Source organism: Mus caroli, unplaced genomic scaffold (genome assembly GCF_978045245.1).
Source record: "Mus caroli unplaced genomic scaffold, Mus_caroli_1 scaffold_1, whole genome shotgun sequence".
NCBI lineage: Eukaryota > Metazoa > Chordata > Mammalia > Rodentia > Muridae > Mus > Mus caroli.
Genome location: NW_028227256.1, coordinates 156,079,074 through 156,100,569, shown reverse-complemented (window position 1 = coordinate 156,100,569; position 21,496 = coordinate 156,079,074). Strand labels below are relative to the sequence as shown.

Here is a 21,496-nt window from a genome sequence, read left to right as displayed (position 1 = left end):
AATCAATGCAGTGGGGTAAAAAAGGCCAGGCTATGGGCTAGAAATAGGTTCCCCAAATTCAGGAAATATTGTTTCTAAGGACTCTAACTTTACCTACTGTCATTTCTAAAGAGTTTCATAGATGGTCAATGAAATGCAGACTGTGCCCCAAATCCAGCATGGAACTGGAGCCACACAGTGGCCTCTAGCACAGCTGTGAAGAGGCTTTACCTCTTTAGATGGATGATACACTAGTAGCATGAGGACTTGAATTCATCTCTCTAGAACCTACATAGAAGGCTGGGCTTAAGGGAGTACATCAGTAATCCTAGCTTGGGGAACTAGAGACAGGTGAATCCCCAGGGTTTGCTGGCAAGCCAGCTGGTGAGCTCTAAGTCCAGCTAGAGACCCTATATCAACCAGTAATGTGGAAAAGCAATTATGGAAGAAAACTAATGTCAATCTTTGGCCTACATGTCCATGGACATACATATGTATATGCACATACAGTGTACCTATACAAGACAAGTACACACACACACACACACACACATACACACACACACACACACACACACACACACACTGGATTTTTGTGGGTTTATATGGAGACATTAATCATTATCATATTGGATCCCCTGCCTAAGCAGAACCTACTGGATAAATAAGAGTGAACAAGTTGCAGGAACAAAAGTATAAGCACCTAGACAATGGCAAGGCCATCTTAGGATAGTGTGGACCATGTATGCGTAAGGGAGTCAGTATCTGAGGATGTCCTCTAAAAGGTGCCACGTTGGGGGTAATTCTGACGTTTTGATTGGGAATCAGCATGTGAACACTGAAGAGCCTGCTCCCCAATTGGTTGTTGATGGATCAATAAAGATGCTAGTGGCCAATAAGCTGGGCAGAATAGGCAGGACTCGAAGTTTCCCACAGACAGGCTAGCAGATGAGAGTTAAGGATTTCACCATGTTTTGGAGGGAGAAAGAGCCATCGTCCATGTGAGATCTTGGGCTGAGTGGCCATCGGCTGCTTCCTCGACTGGGCCTGGAGTAGCAGGTGAGAGATTAGCTATCAACTGAATTGAGGGAAGATTTATGGTGCTGAGCTGGGAGTGAAAAGAAGGGCATGAGGACTGAGGAAGGCTTAGAAGAGCTCAGCTATTGAGTTAAAGCATATCGAAAATAAGTTAGGGTGTGTGTGTGTGTGTGTGTGTGTGTGTGTGTGTGTGTGTGTGTGTTTCGTCCTTGGATATGAAGGAACCTGGGCTGGGCTGGTAGCATGGTTCAAGCAGAGTTGAAGGCAAGGTAGAAGGAACTACATGCTCATCTCCCTGGGCAGCCATGAGAAGAGGAGATGTCCTGTGAAGCAGGGTCATTCCTGACAACAGCTTTTAAATCCTTGGAAGAACACCTGGTCGTTTCTCTCAGCAGGTCTCTCCCCATCTCATGAGTTATCACTCTGTCTTTATCCTTCAGCACTGAAACCCAGTGATATTTTATATTTCTCTATTGGAGAATCTCCTTGGTGTTGTCCTCTGCAGCCGAGATGCCAGAATAAGTAATCAGACTATTATTTACCAGGAATCTCCAAAAGCATGAATTTAATCTAATTGTGGTATCCTGAAAGATGTATCTAGAGGCCCTTGAGTACACTTTTAATTTAACAAAAACCATTATTATAGCCTTTCTTAATAACTCTGAAGTATCTAAATAAATTTGGATGTCTCTTTTCTTCTCCGATATTCTCATGTAAATCAATCTCTCTTGCTTCTTCCACGCTCATTTACTGTTTTCATTTCTCATCGGTGAACATTTTCAATTTGTCTTTGCTGTCCCAGCAAACAAATATCAAATGCAGCCTCCAACAGGCTCAGGCTATGTCAAGAAGCCACAGTGATGGGAGGGCAAAAAATTACCTGGGAAAGTCACATAGGGAAGACAGAAGACACAGAAACCATGGCACTGTTTTGGGTGCTTCAGCCCTGGGTACTCTCCCTGGCAATTGAATGATACAAAGCATCCTGACCAGGAGTGCTAGATTTTGTTGCTAGCATCAAAGATCAAGGATGTATCTTCAAACATCTTATGTTGTTTGAATGACCCATTAAAAACCCATTATCCATGGCTTTCCTTAAGTATTTGTGAAACTAATTTTACTTTCAGTGAAAATGTTCTTTTATGCAATGAATTCTACTATTTTATAATCTTGCACTTGGACCCCTTCAACTGTGTAAGTTGGAGTAGCTGGCTTTACCATGTAGATCAGCACATGAATGTCTCAAACAGCTTGCTCTCTCCTGGGCATTTATGGCAGGACTGGGGTACCAGAATTATTGTAATATAATTATTTAATAGACTTTAGACATAGGCTCTCTAATTCTCAGCCATTCTCTTCTATCTGTCTGCTTTTACCCATTGTGCTAGCTTTTACCAATTTTAGATTTTTCTCCTGGCCATGTGCAAAAGACTTTTAAACTAAATCAAACTACTTATCTACCATTCCAGTAAACCCATGCTCCTCATGTCTCTACTTATTAAATAAAACAATTAAAAAACCTGGCTTCGCCGGGCAGTGGTGGCGCACGCCTTTAATCCCAGCACTGCAGAGGCAGGCAGATTTCTGAGTTGGAGGCCAGCCTGGTCTACAGAGTGAGTTCCAGGACAGCCAGGGCTACACAGAGAAACCCTGTCTCGAAAATCCAAAAAAAAAAAAAAACAAAAAACAACAAAAACAAACAAACACACAAACAAACAAACAACCTGGCTTCTCCATGAAACTCTATTGCAGTTCTTCAACCTTATCCAAGCCACCACTTAGCTCTGCTCTCATTGACCTTTGATGAAAATCTTTCTCCTGGTAGGTCTTAGAACTATTTGTAATTGTTTATTACATGCCCATTTTCCTACGTGGACTATTATCCCAGAATAGAAACTCCACCTTGCTTTTAGGCATAGCAACCACACATGTTCTTCACCTAAAGAGTAATGGGATGAGCACTTACTAAAAGCATAAATGAATTGAAGAGTAGATAATAGAACATAAGGGTGAGAGCCATTCTTTAAAAAAAATGGCTCATTCCTACACACACACACACACAGAGTACAATCATACAAATACTACCTATTTATATGTATTCACTGTCTATACAATCATGCAGACACTATATATTTACATACACTCACATATACTGTACATCATGCAATGCTACATATTTACATACACTCATATTCTCACATACTCACACACATTCATACACTGCACAATCATACAGATAGTATATATTTACATATACTCAAACATAATTACAAACTCTCTCTCTGTCTCTCTGTCTCTTTGTCTCTCTCTCTGTCTCTCTGTCTCTGTCTCTGTCGTCTCTCTGTCTCTCTGTCTCTGTCTCTGTCTCTGTCTCTCTCTCTCTCTCTCTCTCTCTCTCTCTCACACACACACACACACACACACACACACACACACAGGACTATATGAGCTAGAGCAGGCAGCAGCTGCCTAGAGTTTCAGATGTAACTCACCTCCCCCCCACAGAAGCATCCACTTATAACTTTTTGTATGAATGTCCTTGATTAATTTTCTTTCCTCTCTGGAAATTACAAATGCTTTTTTGCCACCTTTCCCTTGCTTATCAACCTTAATTTCTCACAAATGACTTCAACCATTAGTGGACATGGATTTGGGTTTTCTGCCTAGAATAAACCTACTGCAGTCTTAATATATGCCATATCAGAATGTTAAGAGGAAAGCATAAGCACTCCTTATGTGGGCTGTTCACCTTCACCTTCTAGAACATTAAATGAAAATTCCAGGAAAATCAGACTTACCATTGATTTTCCCATAACGCTCTAATATGTATCATCATTTACAAATCTGTCAGGCAGTTTTCAGTTCAAATGATAGTCTTTACATTCAAACCAATTTCGATTAATTTGTGGAAAATCATCTAAAGAAACATTACATTAGTTTGGTACCCTGACTTAAATCACAATGTATGGCATCTTCTACTTTTCACTTACATTTTTATTTCAGGAGGAAAACTGCATCCATTTGTCTCTCATCATATTATAAATATATATTCAAGCTTCTTATCACTCCTGCTTCTGTGTCCTCAAGATACTCACTCCTCTCCATCCTGCTAATAGTTGTTCTATAATTTTATTATTGTCCACAATGAGACCTCATAGACAGTGATGATCAGAGAATAATGGAAGTTAGAGATGGAGATGACAGATTAGGTGTCTTTGTCTATTTCCTGGGGCTAATGTTCTCGTCAGTCTGCAGCTCAGTGCTTTAGTCTATTTTGTTCCTAAGGACAGCAGTGCTGGCACATCTACCATTTCCCCCTGAGGCTCTTGTCTGCATCCTAAGACTGTCTCTACATCCAGCCATAGGGAATAACAAAGGCTTTACAATTACCAAGTGAAGTCAGGCCCATCCTCACACGATATGTCTACAAGGCTAGGGATATGGAAGCTTGAGTGATTAACCACCAAATCCAATCGCAGGCAGAGGGGCCAGGCTGGATCATTTAGAGCAAACGTGAAATGATATCTCGTAGTTGTTTTCTTCAGCGGCAAGATTGCAGGCTATGAGATAGAGAGGTGGTTATCCATCACCTTTTACAACATTTAACTCAGTAAGAATCACGGTCAGCTAAGATTCTCAGTCATCACATAAGCCAAAAGGCTGGCTTCACAGCAACTGTGCAAGCAATTCAGTGGGAATGACAGTCAGGGGAAAACTCAGAATTTAACCAGTGTATGCTCTTCTGTATTCATATCATACCTAACTTGCAAACATCTATTAGTCAATCGTCTACTCTCTTCTCTAAACACTTTGCTTTATACTTTGTGGTTTGCCTACCTGAGAAAAGCTCCCATTCCATGCACACCAAGGCACTCTTCATTCTCAGTAACACAAAAATCTCCTGGCATTTGGACTTCCCTAACTTTTCTGACCCGTGATCCAGATTTCCTTTTCCTGACTTCATTTACTCTTGTCCTTATCCCTCAATTTCAACTGGGTTCCAGAACATTTGCCCTCTTCCACAGGGATGGACATCTATCATACCTTGACTAGTCATCGGCTGGCTAAGGCATCAGAGTTCCGTTCTTCTCGCCCCTTATCATAAATCACTCTCTTGGGCTCCTCAATCATTTTTATTGCTCTTCTCCAAACTCTCACCCATTTGTCACCATATGTATTGCTTTGAGAGTCCAGAGCTGCACTCAATATTGAGGTTTGGTCTCATCAGGATCACGTACAGGGGGCTGATCATTGACACAAGAGTGAGTGCATAAGGTAATGTCAGAAATGACATTGTTTTGTTTTGTTTCTTTGTTTGCTTGTTTGTTTGTTTTTTCACATTGTCGGGCTGCCAACACAGATCTAATTTGTAATCTAATCAATCACTCACCCACATGCCTTTGCTTTGATTTTCTTCTGATTCTCCCTATCCCGTTGATTGCTATTATTAGTTAGCAGTTATTGAATCTTCTCTCCATTTGCTTAATGCAGAACGCAAGCTCTCAGAATTCAAACCAAGACCCTAAAAAAACTGCTTTTAAAAATCATTACAACACAAGACATATGGTAGTGATGACTCCCTACTGATATACTTTACTTAATTTCATTGAATAATAAAGTTAAAACCTACTAACATGGTAATTTTATCTTATGTATGTTTTATTATAATACAAACTCTCAAAAATGTAAAAAAAAAAGGAATTGATAAAGTAGCTACTTTTCTGAAGTCACATGTAGTTGTGGTCAAATAAAAGTCATACAAAGAAATGGTAACTGGGCAACCGGCACAAATGCTCTTCCTCAGTGCCAAGCACTTCCTGAGTCTTGTATGTTACCCCTGCTGACAGTGCTGCTGGGAACTTTTTTTGTTGACTCGTGTCAGTCACTTGTCAGTTATTTGAAGGACTCATCCAGCTCTGAGAGCTACTGCAGAGTCTATGTGGCTTCACGTGTGTCAGGCAGCTAAGTTCTGCCTGAGAAATTCTCACGGATGGAAGATGGAGGATGAAGGATGGAGGTGGAGGAGAAAAGAAGAGAAAGGCAGCTTCATTTTCAGATCCCAGCTGGAGGCTGCAGGGCCATAAATCAGACACATCGTTTCCTGACTCAAAAATGGAGGAGAAGGTGGCATGGACGTCATTGGAAATGGCATGACTATGGAAAGGCAGGGTGACACTTTTACTACGGACTGTTCAGAGTCCAACCACCCATTTGCTCTGCTTCTTTTTGCACAGTTGCTTACACTATGTCTGTGTGAGAAAGCAGTGATATGGGAAACTGCCAATGTATCTCACTTACCCCTGGTTGGTCCCCCATTCATTCCGAATGCAAAGGTGCTTGTGGACAGGATCCTTCATGTAGCCTTCATAGCACAGGCATTCCCCTTAGGATCAGGGTAGGAGGAAGAGAGAAACACAAGTAGATCAACCGCCATGTCAGTGATTGAGTAAGTTAATATGAAATGGCCAAATTAAACCCAGACTTCAATAATAGCATAAATGAAACACATAATCCCATTGTATCCCAATGCCCCTCTCCACTACCCTCATGAGTGAATTGCCCCATTTTCAAATGTATGATGATTTTATACATTGAGGTATCTCCTTACATCTGCAAAGGACCTAGAGTGCGTGCTCTGTAAGCACAAAGACCAGCGAGTCTTTGAGAAAGGAAACACTTTATGTTCATTTTCTTAATTCTAAGGTACTGTAGGACAATGAACAAGTGATGGTAAATGTTTAAATTCTGCACTTATGAACTATTGGAAGTTCTTCTAAGAATCTGAAACTTAGGTATTGTTACAATATTATGCTGATACAAAATACAAAGGTTGAACAAGATATGAGTCTTGTCAGATTCTCAAAAATGACATACTTAATACTTGAACCTACGACTATATGACTTGAGACACTATCACCATGCCACAATTATTCCACAGAACAGCCTTGGCAATTCAAGGAGGTTGCAAAATCCTCTTCTGTTTTTGTAGGAACTCCAGTTTTTCACAGTGAAAACTTCTATCTTTTGAAGCTAGTACACAAGTATCTACAAGCCTGCATTGTTCAGAATCTTCCTACTCTTTCATATCATTAGTTTTATTGGAGTTTTTTGTTTGCTTTATCTTTGTGTACTGAGAGGTTCCAAAACCCTCTGGAATTGCATATTTGATTTCCTATTTGAGGATATCAGCCTTTCCAAGGCAGGGTCACATGGTCTTCATCCAGTTAAAAAAGCAAACTTGAGATCTCCCAGTGGATTATCAACCATCGCTCTGTTGAGTACCTAAAGACAGTAGCTGTTGCTTCCTGATGTGTCTGCTCGGTTCTACTTGTCTCTGAGCCATGTGATATGTTACACTAAAACTTTTGCTCTTAATCTTCCAAAGGCTGGTTATTTAATTTTTAACCAGTGCAATAACGAAGTGTGACTTCTCGAAATTTGTAAATAACAAATTCACAAAGGTGCCAAATCCTGAGGAGACAATATGCATCCAGTCTATTTATCTCCTAAGGAAGGGAAATTTCAGATGGATATAAATAGAACAACAGCTTTAAATGCTATTTCCTCTTTATGAAGATAAAACTTAATAAAAAAAAGAAGAGAATGACTCCAATAGAGGAGAAGAGTCTGAACCGTGTGAGTGGGGCAATTTTTGTTTCAGATTTTTGCTCAGGCATTTTAAGATCTACCTAGAAGCTACTGCCTCTTAGGGCCTCTATACCAACTAACAGCCACTTGACCTCCATCCCAACCACACTCAGTTCCACATTCTGGTGGGCATAGTAAAAAATGGGCAACTTTGTAGTTTTAGGAGAATCTAAAGAGTATTAGGGATCAGTACATTGTTTCATGTATGGCAAATTCTGACTTTAGTATCACAAGCTATATTGGAACCTACTGACCTACTTCAGGTCCAAATTTATTACCTTTACTGCTACTGAGCTATAGCTACAAATGCCCGTGGAGCTTAAAGTGAAACATCCGAAATATGGATTGAAATTAGGCAGCCAGTGATAAGGCGTGCAAACGATGGTCACTGTCTGATCAAGGGAAATAGAAATAAGATTTTAAAAGCAGGTTCCAGAGCTAAGTAAATGAAGAATAAGGCTTTATGGTTTAAGAATTCCAAAGAAAGCAGAAACCTCAAGGATAAGGTTAATCTCAAACAAGTAGGTTTTTCATAGATACTGTGGGGACTAATTGCTTGTCTTGTGTTGTGGCAAACAATGGGCAAAACAATTTATGGGCTATTTTGGCTCATTCCTACAGTCCATCATGGTGGCATGGTTGTATCTTCAACCAAGAAATGAAGGATAATGAATGCTGGTTCTCAGTTGGATTTATCACTTATATCCAGGTCAGGACTCTAGCCTTTGGAACAGTACCTGCTATATATATAATTACAGGTCTTCTCACCTCAGTTATCCTCATCTAAATAACCAGCACAGACATACTCAGAGACTTGTCTCTTCCATGTAAAGTTAACAATCAATATTAACCATTAAATTATGGTTCAAAATTTAAATAACTAAAATGTCTAACCTGAGAATGTAGCTCAGTGGAAAAGTGTTTATTGCTCAAGTGTAAGAAGATAAAGGTGTATTCCCAGCATCCACAAAAAAAAAAAAAAAAAAAAAAAAAACAAAACAGAAATGGCAATGAGTGCTTGTAACACTAGCTCTTGATGTAGAGACAGATGGGAGTAAAGAACTCAGTGGTCAGCCAATTTACTAGAAGGGGTGAACTCTAGATTCAGCAAGGGATCCTTTGTCAATTTTTAAAATATTTATAGACAGTAATAGAAGATAGCTCAAGTGGATCTCTAGACTCCACATGCACACTCATAAACACACCTGCATATGTGTGTGCACATGAAATACATATCACACATACACACACACACACACTAAATAAATAAACACTCTGTTTATCTATAGCAAAACCCACAATACTAAGATATCTAAGCCAATTAATGGATTAAATGCTCAACTGTGTCTTTTCTTTTCAGAGATGTACTTTCCTGATTGCCCTCATTGCCAATTAGACAAGAATAGGATGCTAAGAAGCTGGACATTGTCATATGAAAGTATCAAGTATCTATATGATTCTCAGATTGGTCTCAACTGGACCTTGGGGTATAGCTCAGTTGGTAGAGTGTTTGCCCAGAATGTTAGACCTTGGGTTCAATTCTTAGCACCACATAAACTAGACATGATAGAGAATGCCTGTAACCCCATCCAGCACTGGTGAGGTAGAGGCAGAAGAGTCAACAACATAAGGTCCTTCTCAGCTACATAGTGATTTTGAGGCCATCCCAGACAACATGAAACCCTGAGTCAAAAACAAAAACAAAATAACAAAAACACAAAATGAGAATAGTCTCAGTTGGCTATCTTGTCTAGAAATAAGGATTAAAAATAAAAGAGTATCTTCCTCTACATTTGATATCTGGTTACCACAAAACATATAAAAATAAATTCAGCAACAACTCTGAGTTCAAGCAGAGACCTATTTTCCTAATGACGTAAATACCTACCATTTGTACAGTGCATTTACCTCCTCAAATTGCCTTCATGGTCATTATCTCCACATGACGCTTCCATCACTCATTACCATGTAGGGACACACTGCTGACAACAGATAAAGCTTTTCCCAATATAATGGCATATGCCACCCTAAGTCAGAGAATCAGGAATTTTCAAACATACCAGGCTAGAGTTTGGGGATATCCAAAATCTGCCTCTCAACAGATCCTCATTTCTGGAATCCACCAAACTTTCCTCTTCCTCATTTCTCTTCAAACCAGTTTGGCCATATATATTGCAAGGAGTTCAGACTTGATGAGGAACGTTACTATAGAAACCAACTGCTAAATCTTGACTTCAAGAGGGGTTTCATGTAAGCACAGACTCCGACTGTTAGCTGTGAATTTTAAAGACCCCACGAGGGTGTTGGATGCCCTCCTAAGCCGAAGTGTTACAGTCTCTGCATCTGCTGTGACAGATGGCAGGGAACACATGAGGTGCTGACTCTGTGGTGGTGTACATAGGAATCCAACAGAAAGACGTGCCATGGCCGCGGAGAAGTGCCCAGCCAGGAGAGCATAAGATGTCACAGTGGCTGCTGAAGCCATTATGTGGATCACACTGTCAAAGAGGCAAGCTCTCTGAAAGGGTGTAAGGGATGAGAGCTCTATGTGTACTTTTGTTTGGTACCAGGAGGACAAACACCTTGAGCCATCTTGCATGGTGATCAGGACCTTTCACCATTTCCCATTGTACAATTGAATGACTGAGTCATAAATCTCACCTAGGGATTAAGAGAGACCTTGAAGCTAGAGGTCCTCAGATTTGACTGGAATCAGTGCATTTGTTAGATTGAAAACCCAAATCAAGGCCAAAAGCCCTGAGTTATCACACTGTTTCAGGTAGTGGTTGGCTTTTATTAAATAGGAGTGGATGTTCCTTGTCTAAAAAGAAAATGTTCAACCAGATGTGGGTAACATCAAATTGCCTAGTAATTCCCTACCACTGGGAGATAGCAGAAGAGAGCCATGCCCAGGGCTGAATGACCCCAGAACATGCTAGAGCTTATTATCCCAAAGGAAGGTGCTTCGATGGAGTAGCAGAAAAGAATCTGGAATAAGTATGCAATCAAGGTTGTAGCATCAACATGGGAACTGAGCTCTCCTGATAAATTGGGTTAAAATTTCTGTGGGGGGGGGAGGTGAGGAGAGGGGAGAGAGGGAAGAAGGGAACTAGGGAGGCAGGCAATGGCACAGAGCAAGCAAAGAATGTGATGCTGAATTATTTGGACACCTGGTTGATACTTTTGACCTGGTTGTGTTGGCCATGGAATGATCTGGGAAAGAAAGAATTTTTGAGAGCATATTATATAGATATTAAAACATTCAAGTTTGAGTTTTCTTGGATGCCTGTGCACCTTGCATACAAAAAGAAAAAGAAAAGGCTACATATCTTGAAAAAGGCAGTGGAAGCTGTGGCCAGAATTGATGTGGCTAAGGAGTGAAGCAGGTGTCTGAAGCTTCCACAACTGCTCAGGTGGCAGAGCAAAGGCTTGGAATGAGTTGAGAGAAAAGCCAATGAAGCTGGGTAGACTGTTATCAGAACACAAAGTGAAAATGAACAACCACAAAAGGTTACCCTTAGGAATCACAGGTAAAATCAGCCTATGAGAGGATCTAGCAGACAGTAAGTTTAAGCCTTCATGCTTTGGGATTCTCCAACTTGACCAGAGATGCTGGGGGTGGGGGCGGGGGGGGGGGAGGGTAGTCTGGTGAGGTTGGCAAGAAGATTACCAGTTGGCCAAAGGCTTTGTTAGACACTGAAGCTCTCAAGAGCCACCCGAAAGGAAAGAGAGTAACCCTAAGCCTTCTATCTAGGTGTCCTTCCAGAAGGGCAGCATAGGAAGAAACATTCCAAAATGACCAGAAATGTGGTTTTTGATATATGCATTCTGATACAATATATTCTGATATGTACTCTGAGTTTACAGTCCAGCTGGGCTATTAACTGAGCAAGGGTGTTAAGCCAGTTTGTCAACATCTCTCTAAAGTGGAGATAAAAGCACTGTGAGCTTTGTAGTGTTGTGCGGGGAGCTTTGATTGTCTAAGCAAATCACAGTGACAGTAACAGGCAGGGCTCCTGATAAACACCGCCTAGCACAATTATTATTTTTTTTCCCGAAAACATTTTCCCATACATTTTCCACCTGCCATTACAAAGCAGTGAGGAGTTGGCCCACAGTGTATTGTGGGAAGACATCAGCAAGTCTGAACCCAATGATAAGCATCCTAAATCTTCCCCAAACCAGGTACTAGGACTGACTCGTCCTAAGTTGATAACCTGGAAGGAGAGGATCACAACGCTTAGGAGAGATTACAAAGGTATGAAGGTCTGTTCTTTCTCAGGCATGCCCACATATAAGCAGAAGGTCTGAGGAGCTGGGATTATTAGAAGAACATTTGTCAGTTTTGGTTTGCTCTTCTCCAGGCTGGTCTCTGAGCTCAGTACCTCCCAGGTAACATGGTGTTAGAATATAAGTGGAGAGGAAGGCTGGAAATGGAATGAACCAGCAAGTTTCCTATAGGCCCAATTTTTTCACAGGCCCTCACACATCTTTAGAAGTTCTAGAATTATGGTGGGGGTATAGAAAGAGGGAGTATAACAAGTTTCTCTCCCTTAACTGCTTTGTCCTTCTTTTGGTGTATTTGTAGCCAGTCTCAAACTCATATGTCTAAAGCAACATCACTTTATTATGGGCCAGAGGGGGCCAGTGTCGGTTCTCTGGGGCCAAGATTAACGTATCTACAAAGGACGTCTCTACAGAGCTATGCTTCTTTCTAGAGGCTACAAGTGAGAACCTGCTCCCTTGCTTTAAAGGCTGTCTGGATGCCTAGTTCATGACTTGTCCATCTTCAAAGTATACAATAGCTTAATGAATCATTCCTTCATCTTGGCACTTTGACCTATTATTCCCTTCTACTTTTGAAAAGTATTGTCAGAGCACTGGGACACCCAGATAATCTAGGATAATCTTGCTTTTGTGACAGCAGTCATTAGGTGACTTCAACTCTATGCACCATTTAACCTTCCTGTGCGATGCAACATCACACATCTTCAGATTGTGGGGAGGAGGATGTGGGCATCTGGTGGAGTAAGACCATGTTTCTATCTCTCACACCTGGTAGTGTGGAGTCCCGTGAAGATGATGTGTAAATACATACTTACCTTTGGGACACTTTTAGGAAAGCTGCCTAAGGAGTGCTCCAGGCACCAAAGGCTGCTCCTTCGCAGGGCCTGAGCATCTGTGTTTGTGTGCTTGTGTGTTTATGGGTACGTGTGTCTGCGTGAAAAAAAATACACAAGTGCATTTGCACAGCCCTGTGAATCCATATGGGCAGACCCCTCAGCTCGGCTGGGAAAGCACATGTCCCAACACGCTGACATTTCCAAGGAAGCTAGCTGGAGGATTGCAAAAAATAACGTCGACTTGACTCGAAGCCAATTCCCACACTCAGCTCTTTAGAGAAAGGCTCCTAGGATGGAGTGTGGGAGGCGATAAAGTTCCATAGTGATGAGCGTGTGGGATGACCACATCATCACATGTGCAGAGAGAAGCAGCACAGAGGTGGGCGGGGTTCCAATCCCCGCATTAATGAAGAAGGCTCCGCAGCATCGTTTCTCAGCTGCCGTACCAAGTGAAGATGTTGTCCCTTAGTTCTGTGCAGAGCTGGGGTTCTTATATTTTGTATCCCTTGTGACTTTCCAGTTGGAGGTTCATTAGTTGCTAGAGATACCTGGAAACCATTCGCAAGTGAGGGGCTTCCCATAGTCATTTTGTAGGAAGGATTAGAAATTAGACATCTGCAAGAGGCTAGAGGGTAGATATCAGACTTCTCTATAGACAACCAGCTTCCTGGCATACCCACTAGGAATGTTCAGTCCAGGTTAGCTCCTAAAGAGTTGAATGACAAGCATGTTGGACCCAGCATACCTGAGCAGTTCAAGTTACATTTAACAACCCTATTTTTGTTCAGACTTCATGATAGGCTAAACACAAACAAAACTCTCCTTATCAGTATCCACGGGACTCCGGGCAAATCAGGCCCAGATAATTAAATGTTGTGTAAAGTAAGAAGGCAGCATGTCTCACCCTCCCAAGTGTACAACAGCAGTTCCCTCCTTTCCATGTGTAATTGTAGGCCTTGACTTTCTTTGAAGGCCAAGCAAGAGGAAACATGTAAGATCCTCTGGAGATCTTGTTGCTCTCAGAAGTGAGTTTAACATCTAAGACTGTCCCAAATCCTCCTAATCCTAACCAGCTGGAGGACGAGGGTACCAGAGACCAGCTCTGCTACATGGAGAGTTCCCACCTCTGAGATGAGCTCTTTTTAATTTCTTCCAAGTACACTAGCTTTTGGGCATAGTGCACAGCCCATCTGTTTGGTTTGGTGTTTGCCTGACAGCGTAGGAGGGACAGCAAGCAAGCACCGTCTTAGACATCAGATGTTGAAAGTGCTGTACTTTCTCTTCCATATGGGGACCTAGAATCCCTGTGAGAGGCCCACGTAAAAAATAAGTTTGAAACCTCAGAACGTGAACTTTAGATGTCACAGTTACCTGCTAGTTTCTCAAAGGGATTTAATAATGGATTGCAACTAAATACAGATCATATGGTCTTAGGCTACATCTGTAGAAAGACCTTTCTGAACTGAACTTTCTGAAGATAAACCCCATCCCCAGCCTGTCTCAGGAGTTACACATGACAAAGATCTTGAGGATTCGGTTCATGACCTCTTCCTTTGTTCTATAGCGTTACACTTCTTCTCCAGTAGGGCTTCACCAGTGATATTCTAGCTCCTGAAAATTCTTCTTCTTTTTTTTTTTTGTAGTGGCTATTATATATGAACCTTTTACTAGGGCTTAAATGTGAAATTTTTGTCAACTACTTGGTCCCCAGTTGGTGGCACTGGAAGGCCACTTTTGAACTTGAGGGTTAGCTGGCAGGTATAATGCCATAGGAGTAGAGAGAGGTAAGGGTTAAAGCATCTAGGCTAGCTCCACTTTCAGCTAGGCTCTCTGGTCCATAAAGATTTAATAAGCCATCTTCCCACCATATAGAACCCTATATGCCATGCCTTCCCTGCCAGGATGGACTGTGTTTCCTTCAACCATGAGCCGAAATAGATCCTTCATCCTCTAACTTGTTTCTGTTCAATATTCTGTCACAGTAACAAGAAGAGTACACACCCTTCATACCATAAAAGTGCAAATCTACTTAGCAGAGAGACCTGGGGTCCTGGGTATACAACACTCTAGGAGTAAGGCAGTCACTCCACCTCACAATACATGAATCTGGGCCTCACTCAGATCTACCCTAGTCTTGTGTGGCAGAGTCACACACTTAAATATATCAACAGCCTTTGGGTAGTGATCGATCGCTAAAGTTCATTGGAAGAAAAATAAATTCCTATGTGCCCCACTGTTTTTTTGTTGAGAGGTTTGTCTTAATAGTATTTATAAAAATAAAAAAATCTAAAGCCTTTTAAATTCAAAGCAACAGGACTGTTTAAATGAGCTATGGTACAGATGTATGATATAACAGCAAATGACCATTAAAATGTTACTGAGAATTTTGATTATGGAAATTCTTATAGAATATTAAGGAAGCAAATTCAGGAAAACTCAACTAGACGTCCTATGTTTCCAGGAAACTTTTAAAAAATTATGCCTAGAATAGTAATGGGAAGAAAGGACATGAAGAGTCAGAAATAGGAGACAGAAATATAGACATTTATCATTTTTTCTATACTATTTTTTATACTAAACCTGAATTAATTTTGCAATTATAAATGGATAGTCACAGTAGCTAAAGAATGACAAAATGGACTGCGGAAGTTATTCTAAACTGGCCTTTGCAGAGTAAGGCTGTGGTTAAGATCCTGCCCAGGCTTCTTTCTGTCAGACTATTGCATGTTTTTATGCTGTGACTCAACCACATGGTGCTATGCATGCATGGTCCACACTTGAGATGAAAAGGGGACAGTGGAATTGGGCGAGATGGTCTGAATCTCAAGAGAATGATTGCAAAAGGCATGCGCTCTCTCTGACAGTTACCCGCTGCCCGGTGCTCCCGCCTACCAGTTTCGGGGTCACATTGGTGTTCACAAGGGTCTAGGAGCCGCCGGGCACAGAGGTCCATGGCCCAGGGCCCGCTGGAGTTCTGCTGAGAGAAGAGAATCACTTGGGCAGGGTTCAGCCAGTCACTGGCATCCAGCTGGCTCCCCTCCAGCAGGATGAAGCGGCTCCCTATGGGGTGACAGAGAAGAAGCATGTTGAAGAGGCACAAACAATACAGGGGCACAAGTCACCAGAGGCAGGGCACATCCTAATTCAGTATCGTTACTTCCACCAATCCTAGCCTACCATTAGTACCAGCACAAGGGAATGGCAGATGGAGGTCCTGCAGTCATATTGATTGCTGTGAAGCCAGGGACGTTAACCCTTCCAGCCATATCATTGCCTATTGCCATGCCTCAGATCATATTGCAGGAGTGTTCCTAAGGGATAGAGGGACAGAGTGGCTCTGTGGTGGCCATGGCATGGCTCCATCAGACCTAGCCACAAGGCATTGGCACTGATCCAGGTAACAAGGATGCGCCGCCTGTCTTCACCTCCTATGAAATAGCACTATGAACACTCACTCCCCACCTGTTTCCAGCCTTGCAGCAACAAAGAGAATAGATACTAACAAGTCAATTAGATGCTGTGGGACTAAATGATTCAGGGACTCTCAGAACCTATGGGAGTCACTTATCATTTTGGGTCCGCTTGCATAAAGGTAAATTATTACTTTTGAGGTCTAGACTTATAACAAGTGAATGCAGTTAACTGTCTATCACCTGGACCAAACAAACCAAAGCATGGCTGATCCTTAAACGCCTCTACTATCCTGTTAGCTTTTCGTCCCCCAAATGGTAAAAGGACCATGATGTCTACACATCTATAGCCACTGTGCTTTGCATTTCTCTACAAATAGGAGATTATTTACAGACGATGTGCATCGTGTATTGGAGATGACCTATCAAGTTTTTCATTTGCTCAATTTCTGCAATCATCTGTGTACAATCTAGCCATAACCTCTATCTTACATTTTCGGGTGTGTCCCTCCTCCCCACCATAGTGACCGTTGGTTTCTCCATCTTTTGCCCAGCTTGAAAACCAGCAACTACTGACGAAGTGGTTCCATCCTTGGCCGACTGAGCTCACCATCAGCGATCAAGTGCTCAGGGACATGTAGGGTGATCTTGACAACAAGAGGGCAGCTGACATGAGAAGAGCACACGAGGCCAATCACGCAGCTGGTGACACTGATCAGGGTCAGGGTGGTCTTATTCACAGGACTTCGGGGAGAGCCCACTGAAAGCAAGACAAAAGCACACAAGATACAGTGGTAAAAATCCAGGCACTGGCCAGATGACTCAGCCTTCTGCCAGCAAACAGAACCCACAGGGGTCAGAACATGTCTCTGCTATGTGACCTTAGGAAGGAAGCCTCATTAGGGACACCATGTGACCAGTTGAAGTAGGAAGGAACTTGGCCATCTGGTGGCCCTCACAGTCCCTAGTGGTGAGCTGAGTGCAGACTCTCCCCAATTTGACTGGGTCAGGTTTACAAGAGGCCACAAGGGGGCATTTCTCCCTCTGCCTCCCTAGCTGAGTTCAAAACTTGGATGCAAAATTGTTTAAACCTAAGGACATGCTGCCACAGTGTAAACCTGGGCTTCTGGGGGGCCTCCTCCCCCTGGAGGAGCTTGCCCTTGTTCTATGGATGAGCAAATGATGCTGTCACACCAGAATCCTCCTCTCAGCCCAGACACCACTGGAAAGAATGATGATAAAGCAAAGGCTTGGTTTGCTCATCTAGAAGGCTTAATTTTCTGCTGCTTTTAGATGAAGTGGTGGTAGGCAGAGGAAACTTTCTCTGGAGGCAGGATGCATGTGGGAGGGTGAGAAAGCAAGACAACAAAACGTAGAGTTCTCCTGGAAGTTTCTTACTTATGCTAATATTTATTATGGATAGCGATATAAGTCCCATTATGGAGGACACTGTGCTGTTGTTTCATTTTAAATATTTGTCTCCTCATAATATACCTAAAAGCCTGCCCAGTGACTATCTACATTGCAGAAGAGAAAAATAAGTCTCAAAGAGATGGTCTTAATTGTGACAGCTCACACTTACAAAGTGGTCATTATGCATCAGGGACCTGTGCTCAGAGTTCTACATTGATCGTTCACATCATTGAATAACAATCAAGGCAGCACCAAGCAGCTATCTTGAGAGGCTGCAGAGAATGGCCAGAGCCCAACAGCTATAAAGGTTAGAGCTTTGGGAGATGCTGAGCTCAGGAAACACTGAAATGAGTTTGGGGCCCAGGACTACCCACCCATCTGTTTGCAGGGTTTCCCAAGGGGCTATGGAGAGACTTGGGAGAAGGAAGAGATGCAGAGGTTGCCAGTAGCCTCTAGTTCTTGCAAGTTGGAGAGATACTATTCACACTAGTATCTTGACAGCCTGAGCTTCACCAGAGAAAACCCAGTTCCACCATTTTGAAGAAAGCTTCATTAAATATTAAATACTGATGAAGAGATGGACTTTGGTTAGGACCATTCCCTGGAATTTTCCAGCTGAATGGCCCTGAGACCCGTACTACAGGGGGTTACAAAGGCAAACCTACTGGCCGTGGTACTTTCCCAAGAGGCTTTATTATTTTTTAAGAACTGCATCTCCCAGCATTCCAGGGAGTTACCTAGTCCTTGGGCAAGATAATGCTTACAGATTAACTTTGAATATTACACATGGAGACCATTTCCTCACACTTAAGGATCAACCCATCCCAGTTACAGTATCACATCCATCAGCAGACCATCCCCCCTCCGGCACTAAATGCTACATACTGCCAACTCTATCTGTCCTGTTTCTCAAACCCGGTATCCTGTCTGATCTCCACTGTCATCAGATGGCTTCTCAACTCCTACAACTCCATTCCATCCAACTCTTTCCCCGTTTGCTCACAAGGCACACTTTCTTACCACCAACTCTTTAAATAGAAGGTCTTTTGTTTTGTTGTTGATGTTCAAGTTTACATCTCCATTCTCTCATCTTACATTAGGACTCAGGCAGTACCTGTCTTACCCTCACAGATACGCCCCCCTGGTTCTCAGCTATTGTCTACACTGCCTCCAGAGGAGAGACAGAGGCCTCCACATAGCTCACCTGACTAGCTAAACTAGACAGATTCAAGACCTTTGCAGTCACGACCATATTCTTCCCGGATTCTGCTGAGCTTTTGGCTGGCTTTCCCGAACAATCCACAAACATGCACCCTAGACTTTACTGAAGGAAACTATGTTTCAGTTTTCTCACTAAACCATCTCTTCCATTCCAGTGACTTTGCACAGATTATCTCCTCCTCCACAGAAGGCCATTTTGTCACCTTGTCATCCTGGTCAACACCTACGCTTCAACAACAGCTTCCTGAAAACACTTCCCTGAAACCTTCAAGAACAGATTCTCACTCTTCCTTGTTCTTCTAGCCCTTAGTGCACCCTGCTGTTACAGCTCTTATCACACGATGTCATCACTGTTTGCAGGCACTTGCCACTGCTCTCCTGTGATTGCAATAACTTGCAACTGATATTTTTGTCCCTTTCCTCTATGTGCACTGTCAACCCACAATCTAGCATTCTTGCCTGCCTTCACATTGTCCAGTGGTTTCCTATTTGTTTACAGAATCCAGTGCAATTCTAAGAGCGCAGCAGGCAGGTTTGTGCTTTGGTAGTTAGCTTATTCTCTGCCTTCAACCTTACTTCCCCTATGTTTGTTTATATCCTGGCTAGAGCTACAGGCTCCCTCACTTCCTTGACAACCACATTGCTTGGAGTCCTCAGTGGTTTTTTTTTTTTTTTCATGTACTTTATTCCTCTACTGAAATGTTCACATCTAAGAATTCTTTTTCCAGACATTCTATACATTACCTATGTTTCAGTGCTAACTCTTCTTTATTGCCTCCTATTGCTGTCATGTAGAATTAAATGTTATCGCTTCTGAGTGCTTGTTTTGTTTATTTACATTATTAAATAAAGCCTTATCATTCTGCCATGTTTTCATGCATCCACTACCTATCATAGAGGCTGACCCATAGGAGCTAGGTTATACGATGCTTTTGCTGGTCTCATTGATGTATCCAGTCCAATTAAGCAGACACTCACACACATATATTATAGGCAAACTCCTTTAGTAGGCACTTTGAAAAAATAATTATAGGAACGCTCCACCCCTAAGCCACTTACAGTTTAGTTAATAGCAATAGACAGTTGATGCATTACAGGGACTTGGAAGTTAGGAAAACAAATCATGTTATGCTGTAAAGAACTAACTCTAACCCATCACCAGGGGTTTTCTCAAATAAGACTTTATTAAAACAAGACACAACCTGCTTTGATACAGCCTAGATTGTGTATTTGTTCTATAAATGATTTTGAGCATCAAGGGAGAGGAAGGTACTGTTATCCATATTCTAATGTCAGGAAAAATGAGACTCTACAGTTAGTCAATTAAGAGCCCCACTGGCTTCTCAGGAAAAAAGGTGACAAGAAAAACTCAAATGCTATAGACTGAGGAGGTAACAGACACTGGAACACAGAAGGAAAGTATCTTTTCTCTTGGAGTTGCTGGGAAGAATAAATTCTGTATGAAGAGAATTTGAGTGGAGGTAGGACTCAGCCAGTATGTGTGAGTTCTGAAAGCCACTGGTTAGGCATTGTTTGGCAAGGCCACTGCATTATATCCACACAAAGATGACACAGTTGATGCCATTCATATATCCTCCACAATGTCTTGAGGAGAGTCTGTTTAGTATATTTCAACACGGGGCTCGGTAAAAACTATAGATGACTACTGGGAAGATCCAGCAGTAGCAATGAGGATTTCATAGTACTTTAGCAGTTGCCAAAAGAAAAAAAAGGATGTAATTCTCACAGAAGCCTTCTGTATGTGTTATTTGAAAGTCATTCAATATGTGAGAATGGATGCTCAGAGGGTCTACATCCTTCTGCCACGCCACACAGGAAGGAGATCCTGAAACTCACTGCTGTTTGTCTGTAGAACACTGTCAGAGGTAATGGCAACACCAGGAAGGCCATAGTATCTCCTACAGTAGCAGGAGTCACAGCTGAAGTCCATGACTTCACCTAGGATGACCCTGCAGCAATACATACAGATGTGTCGATGTGAATCATAAATTAGCTTAAACTGTGCCAGGAGAACTGAAGGGTTTGGAGGCATGGGTCTCAGGATTCTACTGAGTAAAACCTCAAAGGCCAAGTTATTCTCAACTCCTAGATAATTCCTTACTGACCATGCCCTCCTACCCCAGTCTAGCTCAATCTCAAGGCCAATGAAGTTGAACTGATGACAAGTACGTGTATTATTCATTTATTAAACCCCATCCACTTTATTTGTCTGAATAGTAAAACATGACTGCTGAGTCTTCCAGAAGAAATTGAGAGTCTTCTGACCAAGAAACAGCCTTTCAAACAACATGGAAACTTGTTTGAGAGTGCTATTATCTGGGAGAGAGGATTCTCACTCTCACCCGAACCCTAGGCTCTCCATTCCTCCCAGGAGGAAGCTCCAGCTGGGATCCAGGCATTCTTCCTGCTGAAGTTGGCTCCAGTCCACAGAGTGAGCGCTCTGTGGCCCCTGCCTTTCCCACCCACACCCTACTTACACACCTTCCCACCATCCCTACCTCGACTGCGCCTCCGGCTCCGAGAGGGGTCTGTGTAAAAGGTCAGCTGTGGGTCATTTTCTGCCTCTGTGCTGGAGTCCCCTTCAGGGTTCAAGAAGGCAGAACCAGCTGAAATGAATTGAGAATCAGAGTAGATATTTTCATT

At 42.3% G+C, this 21,496-nt stretch overlaps 1 protein-coding gene across 1 annotated transcript in view; it reads right to left on the bottom strand.

Moving 5' to 3' along the window:
• The window catches only part of Astn1 (astrotactin 1), a 319,917-nt gene that overhangs the window by 151,815 nt on the left and 146,606 nt on the right, over positions 1-21,496 (bottom strand). The window contains exons 5-8 of the mRNA XM_021156108.2: positions 21,352-21,459; positions 16,809-16,958; positions 15,681-15,848; positions 6,316-6,400 (exon numbers count right to left, since the gene is read on the bottom strand). Coding sequence (XP_021011767.1) covers positions 6,316-6,400; positions 15,681-15,848; positions 16,809-16,958; positions 21,352-21,459 — 511 coding nt within the window. The remainder of the gene's footprint in view (positions 1-6,315; positions 6,401-15,680; positions 15,849-16,808; positions 16,959-21,351; positions 21,460-21,496) is intronic.